Source organism: Pagrus pagrus, assembly GCF_965226575.1.
Source record: "Pagrus pagrus genome assembly, chromosome: 2".
Taxonomy (NCBI): domain Eukaryota; kingdom Metazoa; phylum Chordata; class Actinopteri; order Spariformes; family Sparidae; genus Pagrus; species Pagrus pagrus.
This window is the reverse complement of record NC_140186.1, coordinates 30,393,481-30,420,962: the sequence shown is the minus strand read 5'-3', so window position 1 is coordinate 30,420,962 and position 27,482 is coordinate 30,393,481. Positions and strand designations below refer to the sequence as shown.

The 27,482-nt window shown below is 41.4% G+C and overlaps 1 protein-coding gene across 4 annotated transcripts in view; it reads right to left on the bottom strand.

Annotated features, from left to right (window-relative positions):
* The window catches only part of LOC311271218 (uncharacterized protein), a 71,485-nt gene that overhangs the window by 41,407 nt on the left and 2,596 nt on the right, over positions 1 to 27,482 (bottom strand). For 3 of the 4 annotated variants that reach the window (XR_014624375.1, XR_014624376.1, XM_084376804.1), the window contains exons 2-5: positions 26,639 to 26,711; positions 21,655 to 21,727; positions 10,042 to 10,158; positions 3,246 to 3,368 (exon numbers count right to left, since the gene is read on the bottom strand). Coding sequence is in view for 2 of the 4 variants with exons in the window: in XM_084376804.1 (XP_084232930.1) it covers positions 3,246 to 3,368; positions 10,042 to 10,158; positions 21,655 to 21,727; positions 26,639 to 26,711 (386 nt within the window). In the remaining 2 variants the exon portion in view is untranslated. The remainder of the gene's footprint in view (positions 1 to 3,245; positions 3,369 to 10,041; positions 10,159 to 21,654; positions 21,728 to 26,638; positions 26,712 to 27,482) is intronic. The other variant, XM_084376805.1, reaches the window with a different exon arrangement.

The window sequence follows — 27,482 nt, the reverse complement described above, 5'->3', positions numbered from 1 at the left end:
AAAAAAGATGATGAGGGGATCAAGATGGGATGGAGAGAAGGGAAGAGAGAGGGAGAGGGAGGGATGGTGGCTTTTCTTTTGTCTTGAGCTGCAGCCTGTTTCATTAGCACACCAGCCAGCTCCCCTCCTCCTCCTTGCTGGCTCCCCAGCCCCAGACGGAGAGCCCAGTTACTGTCCTAATGGCAGCTCTGTATTCATTATCACCTCCGCATACGCCTCCACCCCCCCACTCTGCCCGGGATGGGGGGCTGCGGTAATTGATAATTAAAGAGCAATAACACAGCGGTCAATGCAATCTCACCGCAGGAGCGCCTGAGACCCCCACCTCACACACACACACACACACACACACACACACACACAGAACACAACAAAAAGGTTGCACTGATCATTGTGATAAATGCACAGATGACTTGTATACATTCATACAAACACACACACACAGAAAAATATGTGATCTCTTGGCACAAACACTAAGAAACACAGCATAATGTGTGTCCACAAGTTTGCATGTAAATGCAATAAACACACGCCCACACACACCGCTGGTAGCCATCTCAATAGCCACAATCACACACCCAGAAACACACCAACACACAGAAGAGGAAAACCAAGCAGAGGAGCAGTGAAGAGCAGAGCCTGAGGAGAAAAAAACAAAACAAAGAGACACACATGTTCATTTAGGGGAGCAGGCAGATCAATGCATATACATGGAAGCGAGGACACAGCACTATTGATTATGAATGGTGACTATTCTCTTCTATTGGCAGTGCCAGTGCCTGTGTAGAGCTTATTAACATCTCGTTAGTCAGCATGTTTCATGAGCCACAAATACCTCCAACAATTGTGGCTAATTAAAGTGCTGCTCACATCCATTCAGGACACAACAAAACACTGAAACTGGACTTTTGCCAAAGGCAGTGAAAACACACGAGCAACAGTGCTGCGATCAAACACTTTGTCTGTGTACATTCGGCGTGAGTGTATGTGTCAGTGTGTGTGTGTGTTTGTTAGATCAAGTTGTCATAGAAGAACCCACACACAGACACACACACACACACACACACACACACACAGACACACACACACACACAGTGACAGAGAGACAGACAGAATTTATTAAGGATGGCGAGATCCCTCTCTCCTCTTGAAATTCGTTTAGCACAGCGATGAGGATTCAATCTGCTGCTTGATACGGTATGTGGGATGTAATTACAGAAAGAAAGAGCGAGGCAGAACTTCCACTGATTAGAGAGAGAGAGAGAGAACTAATGATTATGTATGTACTGTATGTGTCCGTGTGGGAGAGACACAGGTGACAAACCCTCTGCACTATGAACACTACAGTTTCTGGGTGATGTTAAAGGAATGAAACATATTTGAGACTGCTTGTATCAATAGGTTTTGGATTTCTAAAGCCTTGTTTTTAAGAATCTGTCCCCTCCCTTTGCTCTTTGTGTGCCTGAATCTGCCAACATAAATGATACAAACCAAAAATGCACTTTGTAAAACAGGACTCTCCAGAAAAGGGCTGAGAGGACAATGAACAATTGCGAAACATGAGATTTAGCATTTTGGATATTTTGGTTAGGAGCCAACATCATATTAATCCAACTTGGAGTTTATATCCGGTGTCAAAACAGACAAATGAGATGATTTGTGGAGGGATGAGAATTAGAGCATATGATTTAAGCTTTAAAACCAGAATAAATGTTTGTATAAAAAGATTGTCTTCGTCTAAGAAGAGTATATTTACATATGTAAATACACAGTATCTCATAAAAACAAAGGAGGTTTTATAGAAGACAAGATGAATTCATATCCTCATTTAGTCTCTGTGCTTCAAATTGCGTTCAATATCACTTTCCCTGCATAAGACTGTATTTGGAAAATTGCTTAATCTGAGAGACTTTTTTGATACTCCAGAATATGAAGATGGAGGCATTAACATAATGATGGGCCATTGTGTAGCCTACTTATATAGTTTCCAGGTGTGAACAGCTGTCCTAGAACCGAGGGTCTAAGTATAGACGGTGTGAAGCCCTTTGAGGTAAATGTTAGGTTTGCAATTCTGGCCTACACAGATAAAAATGGACTTGACTCGTCGTTTACAGACACATTTAATTTCTTCTCCTTGCATATACCATTTGTCGAAACATCACAGCAGTTGCACCTCATTAAACTCATTATGTATAACAGTTGAGTTCCAGCTTCATCTCTCAAGGTCTCACCACGTTAATCCTCCTTTTTTCTGGATTTATACATTAGTAATCCTATTCTGTTGAGAATAAGACCACAATTATCCTCTGCCTACACTTTGAACCCTCATTAAATCAGTAATGACTGAGGCCTTAATCATGTGCGCACAGGTCGTGTGCAGGCCCAACGTTTAACTGTCTGTGTGATATCTGTGACATGTGTTTCGCATTTTGGAAACGTGCATGTAAACTCCTTGGTGAGCAAACTATCAGGGAACCCCACTGTGCAAGATGTTACAAGTTACTTTATGGATGTTTTCGGCCTGACACACACACAACGGAACACTTGAAGGTTGGATAACCAAACTATACCAGGGTCTGTAGGCCAGTGGTCTCCTTGTTTGAGACAAAAGTGGGCAGAAAAAGAGGCTGACAAATCAAATCATGTGAGGAGGTGTCACATTTCTCAGTGACTGACAGCTTACGAATGACTGACTGACAGCTATTCCAGCCAATCAAACGGTCGAGGAAACATCAGATGAAAATTTTAGACAGATTAAAAATCATCCTTCCAATCACATCCCCTCTTCTCCATCTTGTTACTTTCCTTTTCCTTTTTTTTTTATAATTAGCTCATTTAAATGCAAATGACTTGGCTAGGTGCTTTTTTAATAAAGACACACAGAGAGGGAAGAAGAGCAAATAAACAGGACGAGAGTAAAGATGGTGCATGAGAGAGTGTATGAGTAAACGCATATGGCAGTGCATGTGTGAGTAGTTGTGTGGGAGAGCCATATGCTGCAAAATGGCAGCCCAGAGGGGGTGAGAGACTGATGAAGATAGAGTGTGAGAACTGGAAAGAGAGGAAAAGACAGAAGGGTGAATGCATGAAAGAAAGAGAGGACAACATGGGGAGAGAAAAAGTGTGTGTGTGTGTGTGTGTGTGTGTGTGTGTGAGTATGAGAGAGATAGTTTTGAGACTAGATTGAGTGCAGCAGAGCTGTCAGAGCGCTGCGTGTCACACAGGGTAGATGAAACCTGACATACTCCGGCTATCGCCCACTCCTCCCTCCATCATTCTTGCTCTGCGGCGGAGACCGTCCCTCTCAGCCCTTTTCTGGAGAGTGGTATTGACTGCGTCGGTTCGATGTTGGCTATTTCCATTTTCTCCTGCGGGGAAAGAGGAGACAAAGCAATAGAAAGTGTACTTCACTTTCAGCGCGTCCGAGGGTGAAACCAGAAACTCATCACTCACTGTGACACTCTCTATCTTTTCACTTTCCCTCACTCTGTGTGTGTGAGACGCTTTTTATATACACACTTGAGCAGCTCCTAACACAGACCCCCCCCCAGACACACACACACACACACACACACACACACACACACACACACAAAAAGCTCTGTGTAGTTCATTCCCACGGGGGCCCAGATTGGGAGAGGGCATAAACAAAGCCAGGTACAGCAGTCCATCTCTACCTCACTCACTCACACACACAGACACGCGCTTACATATGAATAACATATAGACACACACTAATAAATAAAAGTACAGTCTTATTGAAACTTATTTACATACAGACGCAGACATATACTGGCAGACCACACACATTTACAGAGGAAGAACACGCACACCGACATACGCACAAAGACATGCACACACCTCTGAGCTCAGCTGTGTGGAATGAGGCCACTTTGAAGTGCTTAAAAATGTCCTCCCTCCATCTCCACCACTATCCGCTCCCTGCGGGATGTCTGCTACGGCAACAACCCCCCTCCCACCCAAACACACACACATAGACGCACACACACAAACACACACTCCTCACTTTTGGTCCTCACACACATATGCATGTATGAATATAAGCACGCGTCAACACAAAGAACAGCGTTACCCCGCGTGACCACAGCATTGAAATCACCTTGCTCTGCTCCGATAGCATTTGACAGAAAAATACACAGACACACAAACAAACACACACACTCTCTCTCATACACACACTTGTCCTACATGAAAGCTAATATATAGAGTAATGCACTGAAATGACTTTGGGCTCTTTGGTACACAGATTGAGGGAGAGGTTCAAGGAAAAAATTCAGGGAGATCTCCTCTTACAGTCCACTCATGTTGTTCACTGGCACTAAAATTACTGATGTGTTTTTTAAGGGTTTGCTCATTAAAATCATGTTCAGAAATTTCCATTGGCCTCTAGTTGAATCTTACCATACATATACTGCATACTGTAGTTTTTGTTGAATTTGTCCAAGTTTTAAGAATGTGTTGTTGCTACTCCACAAAATCCCGAGAACATGCTGTTAGCATTATTCATATGGATCATGTCCTCAATAAGAAAGTGGTTCCATTGACAGCTGTTGACAATGTGTGAGTATTGTTAAATTCTCTAAAATGGTACTTGAAGTCTATTCACCACAAACATCTCAAAACCAACAGTATAGTTATGCGTTTCATGTCATTTGTGTGAGCTGACACCTTAAAACATATTATTATTATACATTATTACGTATGTTATACAACATGATTTAAATACTAGATACATGATGCAAAAGCGGGATACGTAAGTATAAAGATCAGATGCTCAGATGTCTTCAATGTGTCCCTATTAGGATGGTTCATAATATTATTAATGATCTTTTTTTTCTATTCAAGCAATCTACACTTTCAGTTCATCTAATAAATAAGCTGAATGTACCTAACCTTGACACTGGCGACTGATTCAGTTATAAAACAAAATGGCGCTCAATACCCTTGAGTTAATGCAATAAATAACACTCAACAGGCTGACAGCTCCGACTTTAATCCTCATGTCATTTTAGCCAACACTTGCCATCATTTACTTTTGCACAGTATGTTTTTCATTTGTGGCATGTAGCAGATTTTAGTTTTCAGATTTTAGATTTTTATTTATTCTACACCACACATCGTGGTATGGAGTACAAACATAAAACAAAACCATAGTACAACAGTAAACAACAAGTTTATAAAAATACTTTATAATTAAAATTATTATTTACTGTACAAAATATCTTTGGTTTATCAATCTGCAATAACAGCATAAGTTTAAACATACACTGAAGTATTTCAGCAGGTAACTAACTCTTTTGGATATCAGCAATCCGTGTTTTTTTACTCAAACAAAACATGATATTCATCCAGGCAATTGTCATCACATAAAGTTATTAGAAGCTCAGAGATTACAAATAGCCTGTATGTACCTCCTATTTTCACAAAGTCGGTTCCTCAAACCACTGTTAAATTCACTACATAGATCACGTGATGACAGACTCTGGAGTTCAAAATACCACTTCTGCTAAACCGATTTTTCGACCTCTTGTATCACCTAACCCCTGACGGAAACACTGACTTCTGCTGGACTCCAACGTGTGACATTCAGAGCTAAGGACGTCACCATCCACCTGACCACTCTCACAGTTCTAGTTCAGCTTGAGGGATCTCACCTGGTCTTAAATCACACAACACTGCCCTGGATTTGATCCCTGCCATTTGCACTGTAATCAACCCTCATGTCGGCGTACACACATTCCTTCCTAACAAGCAAGCGGAGGTCGATACTACATCCTCTAATTCTAGCCCGCAGGCACACTCAACATCCGGCCCCAAATCTAATTTTGCCCCAGGCTTTTTTGGGGGCCATGTCTGTCAGAGCAGGCAGCTAGTTGCTTCTATTTCACAGGTAATCTCTCCTGTATTGACTTAATGGGTCCTGGCTCTGTAATAGAGGTCATTTAGTGCAATGGTTTAGTGCTGTGAAAGATTATGGGCCAGAGTGGGGCTTACCAATCCTAATGTTACATTTTAGCTGCAATTTGGGGATATTTACACTCTTCCTTCAATCCCCGAACCCCTGTGGTCACCCCCCCCCACAAAAAAAACCCCTGGAGTAGCACTCAAACAGCCCCTGGAGAGCAAAGATTTACAGGATCATCTTCCCATGTGTGTGTATGTGTGAGGGTGGAGCGGTTTGGGGATGGCTGAGGGGTATAGATTGATTTGGTTTTGTTGGGTGGAGAGGATTTGCACCACAACGAAGCTTTAGCTCTTTGAAAGTCTCTCTCTCTCTCTCACTCTTGATTTCTCTCCCACTCACTTCCTCTTTTCAATAGGGACAGGGAAGTAATTAACAGCTACTTAAATTCCCTTGATGGATTTTGTGGACAGAGGAGAGAGGGGAAGGGGGCAGTATAGTGAAAAACGGGCTCTATCCTCTTAATGCCGCCATTTTCAGAGAGTAATTTTGTCCTGGAGAATTCTTTTAAAAGAAAAAAAAAAATCTATTTCCTGATGTGGCATTATTCAGTAATGAAGCAGAATAATACAAGAAGCTGCTAATGCATTATAAAAACCTCTTTGCATTTATGCTGCCATTGATTGCATCAAAATTTCAACTCCCCCTCCTGTCTGAGAGTGGTTCAGCATACAGCTGCCTTGTCTCACACACATGCTTTTAATGCTGATCAATCCACTTCCAGCGTTTTCTCTAAATCAAACTCTATTTCCCATTGTTTACTCTCTAACCTACAAGTCAATGAAAACTGAGCTGCTGACTCTCCTCCCGTTACAAACTAAAATCAATTACGAACACGTTTTAAAGACTCACACCACAAGCATAAATCAACTTCCTGTTGACATGTTCCAACTTGTCAACAGGAAGCCAATAAAGCCTTGATTCCTGACGAATACTTGTTTAACAAGTCAATCACAAGCGTAGTTTACTCCTCTGACCAAGGAGTAGTCCCCAGATGGAGACAGCAGCACTTCCTGTCAACATGTTTCTGCTTCCTCCCCGGCCCCCTGTGCTAACGGCTGTGTCATGTGTGTCAGGGCTGCCAGATCAGATGTCCCTTGTCCTGCGCGGATATCAAACCAGACAATGGACCTCCTGCTGCAGGCAGAGAGAACGCCGTCTACCCAGAAAGCATTCATTTCCCTTCTCGGGCTAATCCTCCATCCCAGGAGAGAAGAGCAGGAGGCTAATGAATACAGAGGAGGAAATGTGAGTCTGGAAGGCGCTGCGAGCTCCACGCCATCAAACGCACAATATCTTTACATACATATACTGTTCATTGTTTGGATAGAATTATGGATGCATCAACAAACCCACAAATATACTGCTCTCTCTCTCTCTTCCTCTCTCTCTCTCTTTCACCAACACACACACACACACACACACACACACACACACACACACACACACACACACACACACACACACACACACACACACTCATTTTGTTCAGCTCAACTGTTGGTCATCTGTATAAATATTCAATGCAATGTAAGGGGAAACGCTTTAATGTGCAGAGCCACACACACACACACACACACACACACACACACGCACGCACACACAATATAGTCATGTAAAACCTATCCAAGATAGGATCAGCAGTTAGATAAGTCTCATTATGAAAGAGTATGATTATGGAACTAAATCGGCCTACTTTCCACACAGGTGTGTGTGTGTGTGTGTGCGTGTGTGTGTGTGTGTGTATATATATTGCGTAACTGTGGCAATGAAATATTCACTGTACATCAACCTCGACTAATCTTATGCTGTTATGCAGGCAGGAGGCTGGAACACAACGATTTGTTCACAGAGATAATTATCTATTTATGTTTGTTTATTTGTTTCTGTCTTCTTTAACATTCCAACTGTTATTTTTCAAAGACAGAGAACGATATGGCTGACATGCGCCTCGTTAGTCAACTAGATGGCATTCACTGATGTCAGTGGTGGATGTTAATCTGTTGTGTGGATGTTAATCTGTTGTGTCTTATTCAATTTGCGCTGGGTGCACGTGCTGCCCGACCCAGGCCTCCTGGTGGACCGCAGCCATTACTTGCCATTACCAGAAAGGTCACTTAATGGTTTCTTTTACACTCTATTACTTTTCTAAATGCTTTTACATTTACATTTGATGACATCAATTTATTTTCCAGAGTCCTTTTAATTTGATTTATATTTTAAGTTTTATATATTTGTATGATTGTGCTCATTCACAGATATATAATAAGGGCTGACTGACTTTAAATCAGGTCAGTTATGATTTTATAAAGAGGATTTCTCTGTTATCCTCACACAGAGCAGAGAACAAAATAACAAAAACTAAATAAAAAAAATAGAAACATCTATTTCCACTGGTGATTCACTAATGGTCACTGCTATTGTGTTGCTACAGTGACCCAGTTCCAACCCCCCCATTTAACACTTAACTTTAACACAGCACACTGTATTTATTTGTTTTTATCCTTTACCAGAAAGATCAGCTTGTCTCAAACCAACTGTGTGATATCATGGTATTAGTTGTAATGTGAAGGGGCAGAAAAAGGGAAGAGTCTTGATTCTGTAAAAGTGAGGGCTGACACCTCTATCACTACCTGTCCAGCCAGAAGCCTGTAATCTACCTCCATCAGGTGTCTGATAGCTCTGCATATAAATACCCACCATTACCGAGAGCCCGGCAGGGGACTGATCGAACACAGGCTGGAGCCGTGGCCCTCCTTAACACACACACACACACACACACACACACACTGCAGGCACAAAAATATCACATCCTCAACTGGTAATCACAAGCAAACGTTCTCAAAATAGAAGCAATAACTTCTACTCAAAGCCAATATATAGATCCAGTGAAGTGTAAAAGGCCTTGGTAATGCTTTTAGGCCCTAACTGAAGAGCTGTGTGTGTTTGTGTGTATGTGTGGATTGGGGGTGAGAGTACCAGGGCCATCTCAAGCTGAGGGACAGATGCCTCCTGACTGCCCTTCCCCTGGATCGATAGCCCTCGCTCTAGGTTTTAATTAGCTAATCAGTGGAACATGGGCTTTTAAGCGTGGTGGGAGAACGTGGTTAAAACCTGGCGTCAATACCTATTAAAATGGCTGCCTCAGCTGTGGCAGTGCAGGCGAGGCCATTGGCTCACAGCCATTGTCTTTTATGGCATTCGAACCAGCTTAATGCTGTCATGAAACTCAATGAATAGCTGGAAGGGCAGGGCAGAGTTAAACAGCAGGGAAGGACACAAAACCGCACAGAGGTATCTGCTCATGGGTGTGTCACAAACTTGCTTTACTCTCCACTGCAGTTGTGAAGTCAGAATTATTTTATACCTTTTTTTAGAGAACATGTACATAGAAAAATATTTTTTTTATATTTTGCATGTATATGATTCTACTGTTATTAGTGATTGTTTCCTTTATATTTTACACAACAGTCAATCCAAGCATCAATATAAAGTCTTACTGTTGACATTTGCTTCCATCGGGCTGACACAGTTAAGCTGACTCTCTAGTAGTAACTGGTCGGCTTACTGTACCAAAACAATGTTACACTCTGTAGTAATGAACTTGCACTCAAGGAGGATGTTTGTTGGCTTAGGAAACAACAAAACCATGCCCGGTGAATCTTGGCTGAATCGTCCTGTGACAGGCCGCTGTGTGTACTTGTCACATTCTGTAAATATTGTACCAGAGGGATTAAGATGGAGTGACAAACCACCAAGAGACAGGCCAAGTATTCAGCAGCCACTATGGGCTATTCTGCTTCTGTGTGTGTGTGTGTGTGTGTGTGTCCGAGGTCAGTCTGGGGAAGGGTGTGTGTGTTAATGAGTTGGGATGACATGTTTGCTTTGTGTCCAAATGCCTACATGTTTGTGCGTGATGTGCACGTGAACGCCCACGTCAGAACCTTAATTTATGAGCTTGCTGGGCATGTCAGCAGGCCCACTGTGCTTGACTCTGCGCCATGTATTTGTATATGCGCGTGTGAGAGTTAGTGTGTACTGGCCACATTCATGTTTACCTTGAGCTTGAGTCTGGAGGTGGTGTCTGAGTTGGGGTGACAACATACTGTTGGTTTTCCACCTGTGGTCACCAGTCAACTTCCAGGACAGCGCAGGGGCCTCCGGATGAAAACATACTGAGCCAAGGGCGAGAGAGCGAGGGGGACAGAGAAGTTATTAGTAGATCCTGTGAAGCATGAACTGTTTGCATATTGCAGCTGATGCAACGTAAAAAATAAAAAAAGTAAAAGTAAACTCTACAAGATCCAGAGTGGAAACAAGCAGGCTTTGTTACCTATGTGACACTTTCTGTTTCCTCTCTGTTTCCACACTAACCACTGACTATCTCTGGGACAACTCCCACGTAGCCATCAGTGGCCTCTAATTAGAGTTAAGTTTGATTTAGCTCCACTGTGATGATATGGCGCAGAGTTAGAAAAACACAACTGATGCAACCCAGAGCAACTGTTTAGTCTGTCACGGTTCAGACACCATCTGCATTCCCAGCTACGACTCAAACCAACTATGCTTCCACAGATTCACTGCATGTGCTCCTGCATATGTGTACACGCACACACACACACACACACACACACACATACAAACACTTGTCAAGTCCTTCTACTAGAGAAGATGACTGCAAGTGGCATAAGATTGCCTGCTTTGACAGTCTATAGAATATCACTGTGAATGACACCACACTGCACACTCAGTCTCAGGTACACTGATTATTTTCATGAAGTGCACTGATGAGGTGAGTCAAGCTAAAGCCATTATTCCTTATTGATTTCCCTTTTGCCTTTTTATAACCACTACAAAGGAAGAGATATAGACAAACAGAGTGTGTGAGAGTGTTTTCAAAGCTTTGAGACAACAAAGATGTGGATTGTGAAATGGAGCTGGGCGATAGTAAGTAAGTACATTACATTAAAACCTGGACACAGTGTTGGAGTAGGAGCACCATTCATACCTGCGAAAGGGCCCAGTGGCCCACGAAGCCAGAAAAGCTTGACTTCCCGGCTTTAAAATAACTCAGATCTTCTGTGATATTGGGCTGATAGAGGGGGGATGGGCTTCAAAATCATATATCACAATACATTTGATCAAATACCTTGGTATCGATATTAGAACAATATTGTAGGGATGACTACTGGTACTTTCACAAAATATTAATAAAATTCGATTTTTAATAATCATCAGTAATGTAGATATAATGACTAAGTGGGTAAAGGCAAATATTAGAACAAGTAGAACAGTCTGGTAAGTTAGAAAACTACATTACTTCAATGTAATGACAACATTTATGCCAAGTCATGATGTGGCAACACCCTGAAAACAAGATACAACAACATTATAATATTGATATACTGCCAGGCCCTACTGTGACTTTCACTGTTGTACATTGAATGCACATGCTTTTTTTTTACAACATCAGTTTAAGGCCATTAGTCCATCAGCTGCTGAGCAGTTTACCTTGTGTGTCATCAGTCCAATGCACAAAGTACAGATGCAAACACTACGGGAGTCCCAGCTTTACTACAAGGGTTCAAACAAACAAGGCACTGTCACTGTGAGACTTGACTAAAGACTTAAACCTTTAGACCATATCAGCCGTTACAAAACACTGTGGTGTGCTGGCTGGACTGACTGGCTGTTTTGTTTCAGATACTGCAGTCTGGCTCCACAGATATATTAAAGAAGAATTGTGTGTAGTAATTTGGGATAAAGGGAGCTCTGCTGAGGTATAATCCAGCACGAGGCGTATTTGAAGGTTGGTTTGTAACAGAAATATTTAAGATGCATCTTGAAGGGATAATTACAAAGTTCTTGTTGGATTAAATGCTTTCCCCCAGAGCAGCTTCAGCTGAAGCAGAAGGTTCAACCAAGGACTGCCTTTTGTGGCCTGAGAAGAAATGTTTCTCATTTGAAAAATCTGCTTTTATGTCTTGTAGAGGGCTGCCCTTCAAAAGTATGATCTGCATCGCTTTCAGATAAGATCTGTTTCATGGAGTATAGGGAGACATTTTTGAAAAGTATCTGCAGCTCTTTGCTTTCAGTAACAGCTTCCAAAGCTTACAGTGATGTTTGGATAGAATGTTCTGAAGACAAAGCACGTTGTCAAAACTATTTTAATTATGATTGGATGTGAAAGACAAAACCCTTTCCTTTAGATCACAACCAGAAATAAGCATTCGCAAAATATGATCAAACCAGATAATAATCAATTACTTACTAACTCAATTATCTGAACTCAGATTTAAACATGAAGTAAAAAAGCTAAAATGTGATTCAATTCAATTTCTATCACTATACTAACACTATGCTATATAGCCATGCACGCTGTTTGCTTTGCCACATCATCCACCTGCCACAGTGCATGAGCTCACCAGCACATTACAGCTTTACAAATCCACAACTGCTTTTATGAGGTGCGATTGCTTGGCCCAGAGAACTCTGGGGAATTCAATATTTTTTCAAAGGCATAATACACACCGGTGTGGAGCAATAAAAGAAAGAACAACAAAAGTGTCCATTTTCACTAGAAAGGAGCAAAGGAGGGAGAATGAGGGGATTGGTCAGAGAGAGAGAGGAGAGGGAATGAGTGTGTGTGTGGGTGTGTGTGGAATCGCTCAGTGCTTTAATATGATGACACCAGGCTGGCCGAGGCTATTATCAGTCTTGTAGACGGCTCTGAACACAGACAGAGAGGCAGAAAGAGAGAGCACCCCCACTTTAATAAAAGGGGCCCTTTGCCGTTGTCTGATTAGAAATATCATTTCCTGATGCCCGATTTTACCTCCTTTAAATTGGGCAGAGCTGAGCACGGATAGACTGTATATAATAAGCTGCAGGGAAGAAGGACGGTAAAATAACTGAGGTGATAGACAGGGAATGGCAGCAGTGCCTGCTCGCACGGGCTAGCACACACACATAAATGTGTACGTGCACACACATCTACACTGCGGCCATGCACTTGCTAAACCTGGTGAGGTGCAGGTGCTTTAATCTAAATCAGCTGCCTCTGCTTTGATTTCCTTCCATGAGTTTAATCTCCTGCCTCTTCAGCCTGTCCCTCAAAGAAAACACAGGCATAAATAAACCAGCAGCTTTCAGCGGGACAACACACACACACACACACACCAGGTGACCTACATAACAAACCTGGTCACCATCATTAACTGCAGTATCTTCTTCAGTGTAACTCACATTATCCACGTGTTCACTCTGTACCTGAGATGATTGTCATGTAATGTGTATTCCTGTGTGACTTCGACCAGCGCTCTTTCATTGCTATCACTGTGATTGTTACTGTCAATTAGTATCATCATAATTATTCATGAGGCTAATTATCATGTCATTTTTCACGTGTGTATGTTAGCATCACTGCCACAGCAAATAGATTATGATCACTATTATTAAATGCTTCATCTCTCTATGCGTGTGTGGGTCTTTGCATGATTACATTATCATCATGAGGAGAAATGGTCGTTTTGGAATGAAACAGACACTCCTTCCCAGCTGAGTGAGGGAGATGGCCTGATAAGTGGGGAGGTAATAAATAGCCTGATCCTGCCGAGAACAGCATGCCGACAGCCGCACACACACACACACACACACACACACACAGTCCCTCTCTCACTCTCTCTCTCTCTCTGTTCGGCCCCTGTGGCCAAAAAGGCATCTGCTGCTCATGCTGATGTCATCTGGAGATAATAACTGGGCCCAGCGTGGCACCGGGCCACAGCCAGCGTCTCAGACCCCCTCCACGCTGCGTGGGCTTACTACGATCTGGCAACCCGCATCTGGGGGCGGGGGTGAGGGGTGGTGGACTGAAGACCTGGCAACCTACAGCTGGGGGGGCTAGGTTGGACGGGGGCGGGGGTAGTGGCGCTGGAGACATGCAAAGCGTAGCCGCTGGGCCGGAGGGCACCAGCAGTGAACAAGTTACTCTGGGTGTGTTCAGGGTCTGGCAGCCCACAAGTGGAGTGGATATACAGTTTTCTCCCCCACTACGAGCCAGACAACCTCAGTGACTGTAGAGAGGAGGGAGCTGAACTGCCTGCAGCAAAGGGGGATTTTTCTTTTTTTTTTTTTTTTTTTACAAACAACAGTGACTGTAAACTGGCAACAAAGCCAACATGTAAACACACTGTGGATTGTTGCTTTTGGGTGCAGAATGTGTGCCATGTTGTATGAGTGTGCGCTTGTGTGGTTGGTGTGTGTGAATACTGAAGGAAAGACTGCATAACTGGAGATTTAGCATTAAGCATATTTATTAATGGTCCAAGGTGTACACCTCGCCTCTTGTGCAATGTCACCTGGGATTGGCTGACCGTCAAAGATAAGCAGAATAGCTAATGGATGGATAGATGTTGTGTATTTAGGACTCAAGAGAGATTCAAGAAGACAGAATTGTGTAACTATATAATACAGTTAGGGCCGGATCTACTAAGATCCCAAATTGCTTGTACTAATCTGTGTGGGCAATCTAGAAATTTGCGTGTGGGGTTGAACCGCGGTTTGCGGGCGATTTACTAAGAGTGATTGTGTTAATGACAACAGGTGCAAACGTGTTGGAGACATGCCTATTTAAATGAGGGTTTAGCGTGTTTCGTGGTTTTCAGCATGGCGAGTTTGAGAAAGCGCAAAGTGAAATTGGACCCTTTGGAATTAGAAGTGTTGGTAGAGGAAGCGAATAAACATTTCAATGAGCTGCAGCAAAGGAATCTGACGGTCGCGCAAAGGAACGCCGTGTGGGAGAAAATCGGTGAAAAAGTTAATGCTGTTGGAAAAAACAGGAGAACAGTGGATGAAGTGAAAAGGAGATACCCAGACATCAGAAGAAGAACAGAAGAAAAATTGGTGTATAATAATATAAATATAATAATAATAATAATAATAATAATAGTAAACTTGTAAGGAGTTTTGTTATTGCAGGTATTGGGTGACTTCTTCTCGTAGCTGGCTCCAAATCCGCTCTGAGTTCCTCCAACAGCTCCGAAATGGCAAGGCTGGATAGGCGATATGTTCTAATGATAGTTTCCTCATTCATCCCAAAAATGTTCACATGAGGGTGAAAAATGTGTTCTCGGCGTCTCCTTCTTGCAACAATAACCGCAGCCATGTGTGCGCAATTACGCATACAAACCGTTTGCACCTCCCTTTGAGACGTGTTAAATATAGACGCAGTTTCTATTGGCAAATTGCTTTCAGGTTTGATAAATCACTTTGCGTGTGCTAAATTAATATATTTACATTTTCTCCACCCACAACACGCACCTTTGACAGACGCAACCCTTTTTGCGCACTGTCAGTAAATCAGTTTGTAAATTTTTTTGCGTGTGCAAGCAGTTTGCACACGTTTTAATACACGCAAACCTTTAGTAGATCCGGCCCTAAATGTACATGAAAATATTTTGCGATCACCTGTCAGTTTAATGACAACTAAAAACATATTTGACTCCAGCTACATTACTGTTTACATCTTTGACTAATTATTTGCTAACTTCTCCTTTGTTTAATTGCCTTTTTTAATGTAATTTTAAAAATGTCTTATGTCTTAACTGGGTGTAACAAACTGTAACTGCATTACTTTCAGTTAAAGATAAAAATAAAACAAGCCTTACGCATTTGTGATTTTTTTTTTTTTCAGTTGTATCGAACTCGTTCCACACTGTGACTTCTTCCAACTCTCAATCTTCTTCCAGTTGCCATTATGTGATGTTACACACAGAGAGATTCCAAGCAACCTAAAATTAAATACCCAGCTGAACACTATGTATAGATGTGTGAGTGTATTTCTGTTTGTAATGACGCTGTCCGCCCAAGAAGAACCATGGGATCAAAATGTTAACACAGTTTATGACACTGCAGCAGTTCCCTAACCTTAATCAAGTGTTTATCACTGTAAATATGATGACCTTGATGTTTCTCTGAACCCGACTGATAAATAAATATTTTGGCTGGCGTGATCACTCTTTTTTAACATGGCGCCAAAGCATCACACAACTGGGTCAGGGTGACTTACAGAGAATCTGTATACCAAGAATAACAAGGGCTTGGATTGCGACTCCCAGTTCCTATCAGGAAGTTGATGCTAACACATACAGAAGCTAAAAAAAGGGTGACACATATGTTCCCTTTCTGGCATTCTGAAACACATGATGTAAATGTCATCATCACATTACCATGGCAATATGTACACAGTTCTGAGTAAACTTTCTTAAGATTCCAGCATTTCCTTCTTCTCTCTGACTTTCATATTCTCCTGCAGCAAAGTACATACACACACACACACACACACACACACACACACACACACACACACACACACACACAGATACACACATACATGGACCTGCAGCATCATGTGTACACTGTACACAAATGCACATGGACCTTCACACACTTCCCACATACACACACGAGAGACACATTTCGAGTGAGCTTGTTCATAATGCACATAATGTACAGGACCCACAGACACGCACACAACTCAAACTGACATTACGTTACCACAAGGTCAGCCACTCCGGCCATAATTCACCTTACCACAGTCCTCTGTGGGTTGGTAAATCTAGCTGTGTACATCACTGAGGTAAGAGCACAGTATCTGTTCACCGGCCTGATGTGCTGAAAGGGGCTGAAACAGGAGAACAGAACAGAGGAATTGAGTTACTTTGGACAGGATGGCTCCCTTCCCTGCCGCCCACCTAAACTGCGGTCCATTATTGGAGCTCTTAAAGGAGCTAACAGGCGTCAATCTGCCCATTTGGACAGCAGCGAGTGGGTGGACTATTAAGTGGCTGCCTGGATGGCCTCTCCTATTGTCTTCCTCTGTTTCTATCTCACTGACACACTCAACCCTTTCCCCTGCTCCCTTGTTTCCGCTTTTCATTGTTATTTCTTTTTACTGTCAATCTTAATTACCTGCCCATTTATTTCTTACTGCCCTTTTCAATTCTACCTTTAGCTTGCACCTCCCATCCCTTACTGTCTTTATCACTTTTTACCTTCATCTGCCTCTCTCTCTGTCTGTTTCTATCTGTGTCTCAGACCTGCTTGTCTGCTATCTGTGAGCATCAAACCCTCGGTGCTGTCTGCGTCTGTGGAGTAGTAGGAAGCCTTGAAGACGAAGAAATCAAATTGTCTGCTAGCAACTAATTCCCCCCGACATCCACTTCAGCCTGGCTGTCTTTGCCCGCATCCTGGAGGGAGGAAAGGGGAGGGGGAGGAGGGGAGGGGTTGGATGGAGGGTGCAGCAGGGGGAGGCTGTGGAGGTAGTGAATGTGTGTGTGTGTGTGTGTGTAGAAGAGAAAGTGTGTGTGTGGGGGGCAGTTGGCTTGAGGCGGATTCTGACTCCCTGTGCTTCATGTCAGATTGACCATGGATCAACCTGAGGCTCAGACCTCACCACAGCATAAATTCACAATACATGTGCACATGTGCACACCTGCATACACCTGCACACACACGTATGCCATGTACACCACCCTTACACACACTGCTACATTTCTTCATGACTAGGTCTGGACAGGCTTACAAACAAGAACTCAACGTAAGGACTACAGATCCTCCTCTTAAAACCACAAAGGGAGCATTAAAATTAGATTTTTTTTTCTTTTTGTTGAATCCTTGCAAGCATCAGTGAATCACATAAACAGCTGGAGGTTAAATATTACTACATGTGGAGCCAGACTGATACATCAGAGGGCCTGTTGATTACAGAAATATTTGCGTTACTAATAGTCAAGATTCTAAACACAGTGCCTCCTCATCTTTGATTTTAAATAATCTGTTTACTTAAGTTTAAAGCTGCAACTAACAATCGTTTTCAGGATTAATTGATTAATCATTTCATTCATTTAATATAAAATGTCAAAAAGGTTGTGAGAAATGTTCATCACAATTTCTCAAAGGCCAAAGAGACGTCTTCAAATAGATTCTTTTGTCCAGCTATCAGTCCAAAACCCAAAGACTTCATTTACCTTCAAGAATGACACAGAAAAGCAGCAAATCCTCACATTTAAAAAGCTGAAACTAGCAAATGTTTGATATGTGTGCTTGAAAAATGACTGAAATGATCAATGGATTATTAAAATTGTTAGCAATACATTTTGTTCAACTAACTGCAGCAGCTCTTACAGGTGATAAAATCTAACATCAGTTTAAAATAATCCAAGATGTTTTAGAGCTGCTGCTGTAGAACTCTGCAGCATGTAAATTCAATGTCACAGATGTGCCTGCAGACAGAGTGTTTACTAAACATATAATCTGTTCAACATGCAAAAATACTGCATCCAGTAGATACCATGTCAGAGCTTATTGTTGCAAACATGCATGTGTAATATAAAAAATAAAACATGGCTGATACACTGTCAAATCATCAGCCTTTTTACTCAAAACCAGCGTCAAGATAAAACAATAAAATTCCTTGTAGAAGTATACAGCCTCGGTTTGTCTATGGATCTCAATAAGCCTCTAATTGCTGTTAATCTTCATTCAATAATTCAGTGTAACAACACTCTTCATTTAGATGCTACTACATGCTACTCTTTGTCTGAAGGCTTCACTTCAAGTTGACTCTGTAACACACTCCTGTACACGTTCACGCAAGGGTTCATGTATCGGTTGATCCCTACATTGAGACAAAGCCCATGAAATGAGGTAATAACAGGAGACCTCCAGTCTCGTCATTATCTGTGGTTTACTGTGAGTAAATGACATCATTATCAGAGGCTATTGATTGTCTTCTGGCCGGGTGACAGCAGGTCAGCTAATAGATGGTGGTTATTCCAGCCGAGGCTACGTTTATAGACTGGAGAGAGCTTAAGACCAACACATTAGCGCTTCAGTGGAGACAGGCAGTAAACTACAAGATGTGATTATCGAACATACCATCGACATTATGTCTCATATTTATATAAAGACTTTGCGAAGAAATTAAAACACCTCTGCCTACATGAAACTGCTCAACACAATTCAGCTATTTCGGTAACAGCCACAGCCTACATGTACACTCAAAGAAAGACACGCCTGTACTCACGCACATGTGCATACCCACGCACACACAACACAGATTTTATCTGAATAGATGGGTTAAAAGACCAAAACACATAAGATCCTGAATGTCTGTAATGTCTCTATGATACTTAAAAAATGTAAATTATTGATAATTCATTAAATTAGATTTTATTCCATCAAAAGCAGTTCAGAGCCATTTTTGAATTTCATGATTTTTGTGTTACATGACCAATCGACCATGTTCCAACAAGCAGGATTTATAGGATGTGACAGGCTTTATTTGCCAGCTGTACCTTTATGTATTTCTTCTCAACTGTATCTCTCTGTATTTTCCACCTACTGCTCCATACATTATTTATGAAAACCTTCTTCATTCTTCTTTCTGCACCTCGTCTCTCACCGCTCCAATATTTAAGAGAGACTTATCCTGAAATTGTGTTTTTTGGCTTTTGTTCTGCACAACTTTTGTGTTGGCCAGCTCTTTCTCCTTTGCTCTCTGTACCCACTCCTCTTTCTTCGTCCCTCTCTCTTTCCCTGAATCTTTCTTTTCCCAGCTGCGGTTTAGCTGGCTGAGTAGGACGGTGCTGCCAAGTGGTCGGACCATCACCGCAGTGACTCTGACCCTGGCATTGTGTATCTGTGACTCTCTCTGACCTCTGGGTACAATGGCTCCACTCACAACCTTCCAGGCTGCCTCAACCCTCACTGTCAGCCAGAGAATGGACGGGGAGAAAAGAGCCTGTGATGGAGGAGGGCGGGGGGCAGAGTGAGAGCAGTGGGAAGAGGGAGTGAAAGTATGTGTGTATGTGTGTGTGTGTGTGTGTGTGTGTGTGTGTGTGTGTGAACATACATGATGTGTCGATAAGGTATAGCAACAGCAGTTCTCTTGTTTCTATTGCAAAAATGCACGTCACATGAACCATAATATTCTAGGAATTTAATCAAGTACTTATGCCAGATACTGTCCATCCACTGCTGTTCCAGCCATCAACACCTACTACACACCTACACCTGCTGAAATACTGAAATCCCAGAGAGCACTTTCTATAGACGGGCATTTATATCAGATAGAAAATTCTGGATACGTTTATGACCATTTAATGAACATTTCCCTTTGTTCAAAAAATGGAATGGATCGGATCATTGCTGAAATTTAATACAATGTTCTGTGAGTCTGAACACGAATGTGTCCGGACAAGTTTGTAGTAAATGATCTGAGGAACAGATGCCAAACATCCTGTATATGCCTGTTCTCATTCACTGTCATGTTCTCTTTTACTTCTAGTGACTTTTCATTTTAAAACTCAATTTTGATTGATGTGTGCTGGGGTTTTTAAAGTTGGCATCCTTAAATTCTCTTAATTAATAGTCATTATTTATAATGTGTGCTGGAGTATTACATAGCCAACAAAACCAAGATTTACTTTTTTTGTTACTAAGAAAATATGATGGGCTTGTCGTGACAAGTTGAAGGTGAAGATGCCAATAAACTGACATGTTCACCAGAAGAATGATTTCACACCATGTATATCTATTTTCACAAACTGATGTTAAACACGAGCCCAGTGTCACACCGTCTCACGCTGTCTGATGTACTGTATTTTACAGGTTTTTTCTGATTTAAGTAAACAGCAGGTCCCACACAAATCTTTCATTACTGATGGTGATATGCTTAAAATTGTAGATTCCAGTTTTAATTTGCTATAATATGTATTCCTGATTGTTTGATAGAATACTAACACCAGATAACAGATGTTTTTTATACTACAGTGGTAAGCTAAAACACTGATATCAGTCAGTTCATCGGCTCATTGTTTCAGCTTAAGACTCGAGGATTTGGAATGGCACCATGGGATATATTCAACCTAAAACACTGGCTATGTTCACATGAAATGATCAGGTTATATCAAAAAAGAGTCCATCAGTCCCTCTCTACAGCAACAAGACACAATTCATCTTGTAAGGCCTCCTTTTTTTTGCTTTGCATGTGTCTTTTGTACATCCATTTTTATCTACATTCTGGCTTTTCTCAAGTTTCCTAAATATCCTTTCAGTTTTTGCATTCCACTTCTTACATTTCTGCTGTGATGTTTGCAGCATTTATAGATTCTGAGTGTAATATTTGTGCTTTTTATTTGCTACATGTTTTGATTTTGATTTAAAAGTTGTATTTTCTGAACTGCAGCTTTCACATAATTCTCTTGTCAGCGTACTAAATGTGTCAAACAGTCACACATGTTACACGAGACTGGCTGCTAATGCATTACCTGTAGACTAGTTAGTATAACTTTTCATTGTAACATTACATCTCACATTTACCTTTCTGATCAGACGCAAGGGTAAACATGTTACAAAACGAGAACTTATGCAAGAGACTGGGCTGTGCTGTGAAGCTGCGTGCATGTCTTAAGGGTTCAAAAACAAACTTGTGATGATAGATGCTAGATTAGCTGTTGATACAGCACCTGTACTAAGAAAGTGTTGACTGAGCAGAGTTCCCATGAGGGCTTAATCCGTGCTCGTACACAGAGAGGCAGGGCTGCCCTCAAGGTGAGCTCTGAGTGTGAATGAGTGTGGGAGGCAGACAGATGAGTGCAGGAGAGACTCACACATGGGTTTGCAGCCACTCCTACAGTATGTGCCGTGTTTCACACCATGCCAGGTCATCAGAGGGTCAGCGCTCTGCAAGAGGGGGGAGAGAGAGAGACATTTTTGTTTCTGTTTTAAAAGTTAACTGCAACTACAATAATGATTAAATTCATAACAATCAGCTGCACTTTGGGCTTTTTTGGTGTTCAAATGGCTTTCTAACTAATTGTATCTGCTATTTTCAATGACAAAGCTATGATAAACCTACTGTACATTAAATGCCCAGCATCCAGTGACAAACACACAACGCTAGAAACCACAGTAGCAGGTAAAGAAGAGCCAGATATTTCTCTAGGCGCTGCTTTTCAATCCTGCAAAAATGCAAACCAACTTGAAAGCACATAGCAAACAAAGAGCCTGTCAAATCCTTTGATAATGGAGAGTGCTACGAGTGACACATTCGTAGTTCGGTGGCATCATCGCCACATGATTGACAACAACAGAAGAGTGTTTATTATGGATCCAATCACAGTTCTTACAAGACTAGCTGTGATGGTGTGTTGCCCTGCCAGCAAACACACCGACACCTTCGGCCTCTGTGCCAGTCGTGCTGTTCCTCTCGGTGTCACTCATCCTCTGGAGCCGTTCTTTGCCGTACTATCTCTGGGCTTGTCTGGGCAGAGTGCACAGGCTGGCTTTGCCCGCTGCTGCTCCGCCACCTGGCCTGTTTGCTCTGCCCGCGAGCCAAGAGAGACTGCAGCTAGGACAGCCAAAGTGGTCGGCGCAACCAACTGCGGCTCAAAATCCACTGCACCAGCTCTGCAGCTGGCTGTGTGTTTTACAACCCAAACCAGAGTGAGAAAGTGAGTGCTGACGGAGAGGAAATTGTGATTTTAAAAAAGCAGGTCAGCTTGCCGTTATGGCAGTAATTTAATTTATTTGCGTGACTGTGTGTTTTTCATCGTTTTAACATAATTACAACCTGTGTGCTCTGATAAAGTGGTTAAATTCAAAATAGAGAGGTTCAACCTTTTTTCGTCTTGTCTTTGAAGAATATAAAAAAAAATAGGACAGGTCATTAAAAATTATCAATAATTATCGATATCGGCCTACCGTAATAGGCTTTTCAGACGTATCGCCCTGGCCTAGTTTGTACACACCCACACAGTCCTGAGCAGGCCTCCAAGTAGGCTAAATAAGTAAAAACACCTGCGTAGGCCAACCATGAGTAGAAATCAGCAAAGGTGTTTATTGCTTACCAGTGGCAACATGGAGGGAAAATCATCATGTACTCATCATTTTACTATAAAATCTTTTTATCAATTTTTATGTCAGTTTGGGTTAGTGTGCTCTTCTTTTATAAGCCTGTAGCTCTGTCCCTATAATCGCAGCACATGCACTCACTTGCAACTTGTTTGTTAAAGTTACAATGTTCAGCTTTTGTTGAAAATGTTTTGGAGAGGTGCTGAGAGGTGTTTCAAATATTCAGTCTACCCTCATTGCTATAAATGGCACGGACAAAATATTGGAAACAAGTCTCATTTTAGGGTAATAAGGCATAAGTCATTTTTATGATACTGCTCGAGCAAAATTCGACAAGAATATTCACATCCATGTATTGCAGCTAATATTGCAGGCGGTTAATCGCAGTTTTTTTCCTCCAAACTGTAACGGTCCTTGTAGCACTGTACTGAAGAGCAGAGCCCTATTGTTTTTAATTAACGTGACAGTTTTACTCTCACATCAAGAAGAGCGGAATTTGGCAGCGAAAGGCGTCTCTGACCGGAGTATGAAATCGCTCACACTTACAGCACACAAAGACATGGCTCCTGGCTGTAAATCTCACACAGACAGAAACACATAAAACACACACATATGGACATAGACAGGCAAAGAGATTTGCACATGCACACCAGCCAGCACACACTCACTGTGATTTAGGGTAATTGCAAATAACAAGCCTTCTGCTCTGACATCTAACCTCTATCAATTAAACATCAAATATTCTCCCCAACAGTTTTGCTGCCAAACACATTCTTCATTCCTTTAATCCCAAAAGCTGAAACTCAACCCAGTTAAAACGCCAGTGGAGAGCGAGAGAGAGAGAGCAAGAGACAGGGGAATCAAAGCATGTTAATCGAGCCCTACAGTGCAGTATGCTGTGTGTGTGTGTGTGTGTGTGTGTGTTTGAGAGAGACAGTGCAAGAAAGAGAAAGGGAGCCAGAGTAGATGTGCATGTAATCATTTTTATTCTTCAACCCCCACCTTCTCTTTCTTTCCCCTTTCCCCAGCCAAGGTCTCTCTCTCTCCCTCTTTCTCTCTCTCCATGTCACTGTCTTTAATGCACTCTGACAACACACAAATCACTGGAGTGGTTTCCCAGCAACAGGAGGGAGGGTTTGGGGTTTTGGACCCTGATGGAGCCAAAAACGTCTTCCAGGAGAGGAAATTGATTCAGTGGGAAGTCTTAAAAAATCCTTCAGATCCAGTCAATAATCAGCACCAGATAAAAAAGCGGGGAAGGTGTGTAGGGGGTGGGGAGTGGGCATTGATTATCCTTGCTTCTACCCAGTACACGCAGGCAGTAAAATCAAGAGCTGGGAAACAGCCAGAGAAACAGCACGGCAGTCTGATGAAAGACAGTGGCGCTTGAGGCTTGTGGTCAGAAATCAAAGTGTCCCCCCTCATCTCCCTCTGCTCTTTCCTCCCTCAGTAGGATCCATGTTTTCCTCTCCCAACCACTCCTCCCAACCCACATTCATTTCTCTCTGCCTCCCCCCTGTGGACTCAAATGATCATGGCAGCTCCTTTAGCTACAAGATAATAAGATAATCCTTTATTGATCCCCAGAGGGGAAATTCAAGTGTTGCGGCAGCACAAAGACAAAATAGCAAGTAGGTAATTCCTCAATTAGTAAATGTGAACTGTAACTGATTAGAGAGATTCTTTTGCCTTTAAGATTCAACAGCTCATTATTTCCACCATGTGGTAACACTTTACAATCAGGCATACTAAGATGGTTTACAAATTTAACCAATTCCTTGCTGTTAGTAATAATTTGCAGATTAGTAATTGTCCTTTATGATGAAAAGTAATGAAAACATTTGGGTTGCCAGGTTGTGAACTATGGCTGCGGTGGTATATGACTTTTAGGGTATACTTATCTACTGAATTATAAATTAGTTCCACAGAAAACTTCTGCTTTGCTGTGAAGGAACTCAAAGAGATGGCAAAAAGGCCTTTCTATGCCATCAAGCATTCAGTTCAAATCCAAATTTTAATTTGACAGACAGCGAACTTACCTCTCATTTTGGGGGGAAAAGAAAAAAAAGTGCAGTGATATATTTACTTACAACTTACACGATGCTTAGCCTACATGCCTGACATTATGGCAAAGGTATACGCTGACGAGGTCTGAGGGCAAAAAGGTTTTCAGACATTTTAGCCTTGGCTAAAGATACACTGTCTGGCAATCCTACATTTAGCACTTGTGTCTCAGAATATGAACAAAAGGCAATTTTTCTATTCTGTTTTTCTAGTGGTTTTACTTTTTGTTAAACAAAATAGAAAGTGACATTCAAATCATTTTTAAAATTTCGCTCAGCCCTTTTACCCATGAAAAAGAAAAACGGCTTGTGTTTCAATTTAATTTTTTGAATTTTAAATAGAAAATTAAACAAACACAACATAAACACCCATTTCTGAATAAGAGTTAAATGACCAAAAGATCCAGCAAAAGAAGTAGAATACAGATTTTGGAGGAACAAAATTCCCTCTATATGTTTAAGTCTTTTATCAGTAAATACCCATGGATAATGGATGTTCTGAAGACAGTAAGCTTCCTATATGATGGCTTGTAGGCCAGCAATGACAGATGTTACATTTCTTATATTCCATTTTTGGCACGAACAACATCAAGCACATTTCCCCCAGGTCCTGATAATAATCTTGTCTAATCTTAAAATTAAACCTTTTTCCAATGGGCTGTAAGCGCTCTAATGATTTTACACGCATCACATAAAGTTATGACTCACATTTGTACAGGCCTGCTTAATATTACTCTTGAAAACACACAAACTCACCCTGTCAAATAAAGGACTACTGATTTGATTTAAAGAGAAGTATGCATCTTGCATGAGATGACATTATTTTTGTCTGAGAAAAGGATCAGAAATCTGACTTCGATCTCAGAATTCTGAGGAAAAACTTTAGTAATTAAAGGTCTGAAATTGTTTACAGAATTTCTTGAATTCTAAGATTTAAGTCAGAACTCTGACTTTAATCTCAAATCTCAAAAGCTTGTGTCTTACGTGACAGTCACTCTCAGATTGAAGGACCATATTTATCATTTTGAATGATCAAAAGGCCAACGGAATCATCACAGAACGACAGCACGTCGTGACACTTCAACATATTCAAATGTTTAAATGTGTGTCTGACTTTTTCGTTTTTCTCTGAGAAAAAATTGAGAATTAGTTTTAAACAGATGCCACAGGAAAGGGCATCAATTGCACAAGTGAGGTCTACTCAGCAAAGTTAATTGTGACCACGGCTTTTTATTGCAGCTATTTTTCTGATTCTACTTGTACTGTTGCACCTCGAGCTGTTGTTACATGTGAATTTCCCCGTTGTGGGATAAATAAAGACAATCTTAATCTTAGTCAGTGAGTACAAATAAGAAACATCACGCTCAACTCACGTATATAGCTTCAGTACAGAGTGCTGAATCCCTCTTGTAGTGAATAAACAAAAGAAAAATAAAAGACATCTTTGGTTTATTCTTGCCACATGGACATTCTGGGCAAAACGCCCTTCTTACGCGTGTATTCTGGCAAAATCACAGTGAAACTACACAGGTGTGTTAGTCAGTGAGCCAATCAATAGGATGGGACATAAAAACGTGGAAATAGACACACCAGGAAAAGAAACAGAAGGAAAAGAAAAAGCCGTCAAAGTGACTGTAATATACAATGCTACTCTAATGTACAGATGTGCCACACATACCCTTCTAGCAGGACAAGATGCTGTGGAGAAGCCACAAACACACTGAAGAGGGCGGAGATGGAGACAGACCCTGCTTGAAGGAGGGTGACAATTGCCATTTGTTACTTACACATAAAATTCTTATGCCACTTTTGCATCATACACCATTATTTTAATTATTGCACATTTGAATGAGCTTGCCTGTGATTATAAACATGGAGTGAATTATTTAAAAAAATAATTAGGCTCCTTGTGCACTTCAGCCCACACAGTCTCTATGTAGTTATTAATTCAAGCCCACTGTCTAATCAGGACTTTTGTGATTAAGAATCATCATGTCTTATTAATTTTGCTTATTTATTGACACCTTCTGCGCAAGGTTTATCCTGACATGCCACAATGATGGTTATTTTATTGTTTTGCTAGAAACATAAATGTTCTCTTATTCAACAAAAATAAACAAGATTATTTTCAATTGTTTAATCCTATGTCTTATCTAGCCTATTTATAAAATAAATCTATGACAAAAATAAATCTAAAATTTCCAAATCTATGAACCCCTTGACTCAAATCATCTGAATCTACTCATCTTCTACATTTTTGCAGGACATAAACACTTTCTCAGGGCAAGTAAACTGTGTTTGAGCAAAGTGTCTGATCAGTCAAGTTTGGGGGGGAGTTAGCATCGCCCTAGACTTTGAGATGAGGAGATTCATTCATTCAGGAGAGAGGAGTGAATGAAGTAAAGAAAATGTCTAGCAGATGATAAGTGATAATGAGTCTCGTCAGAAAGTCTTTGGCGCGTAGACTCTACAAGGAGATTTTGTGATCGAAGGGCGTCTGCCCTGAGCAGCAGCAAGAAGAA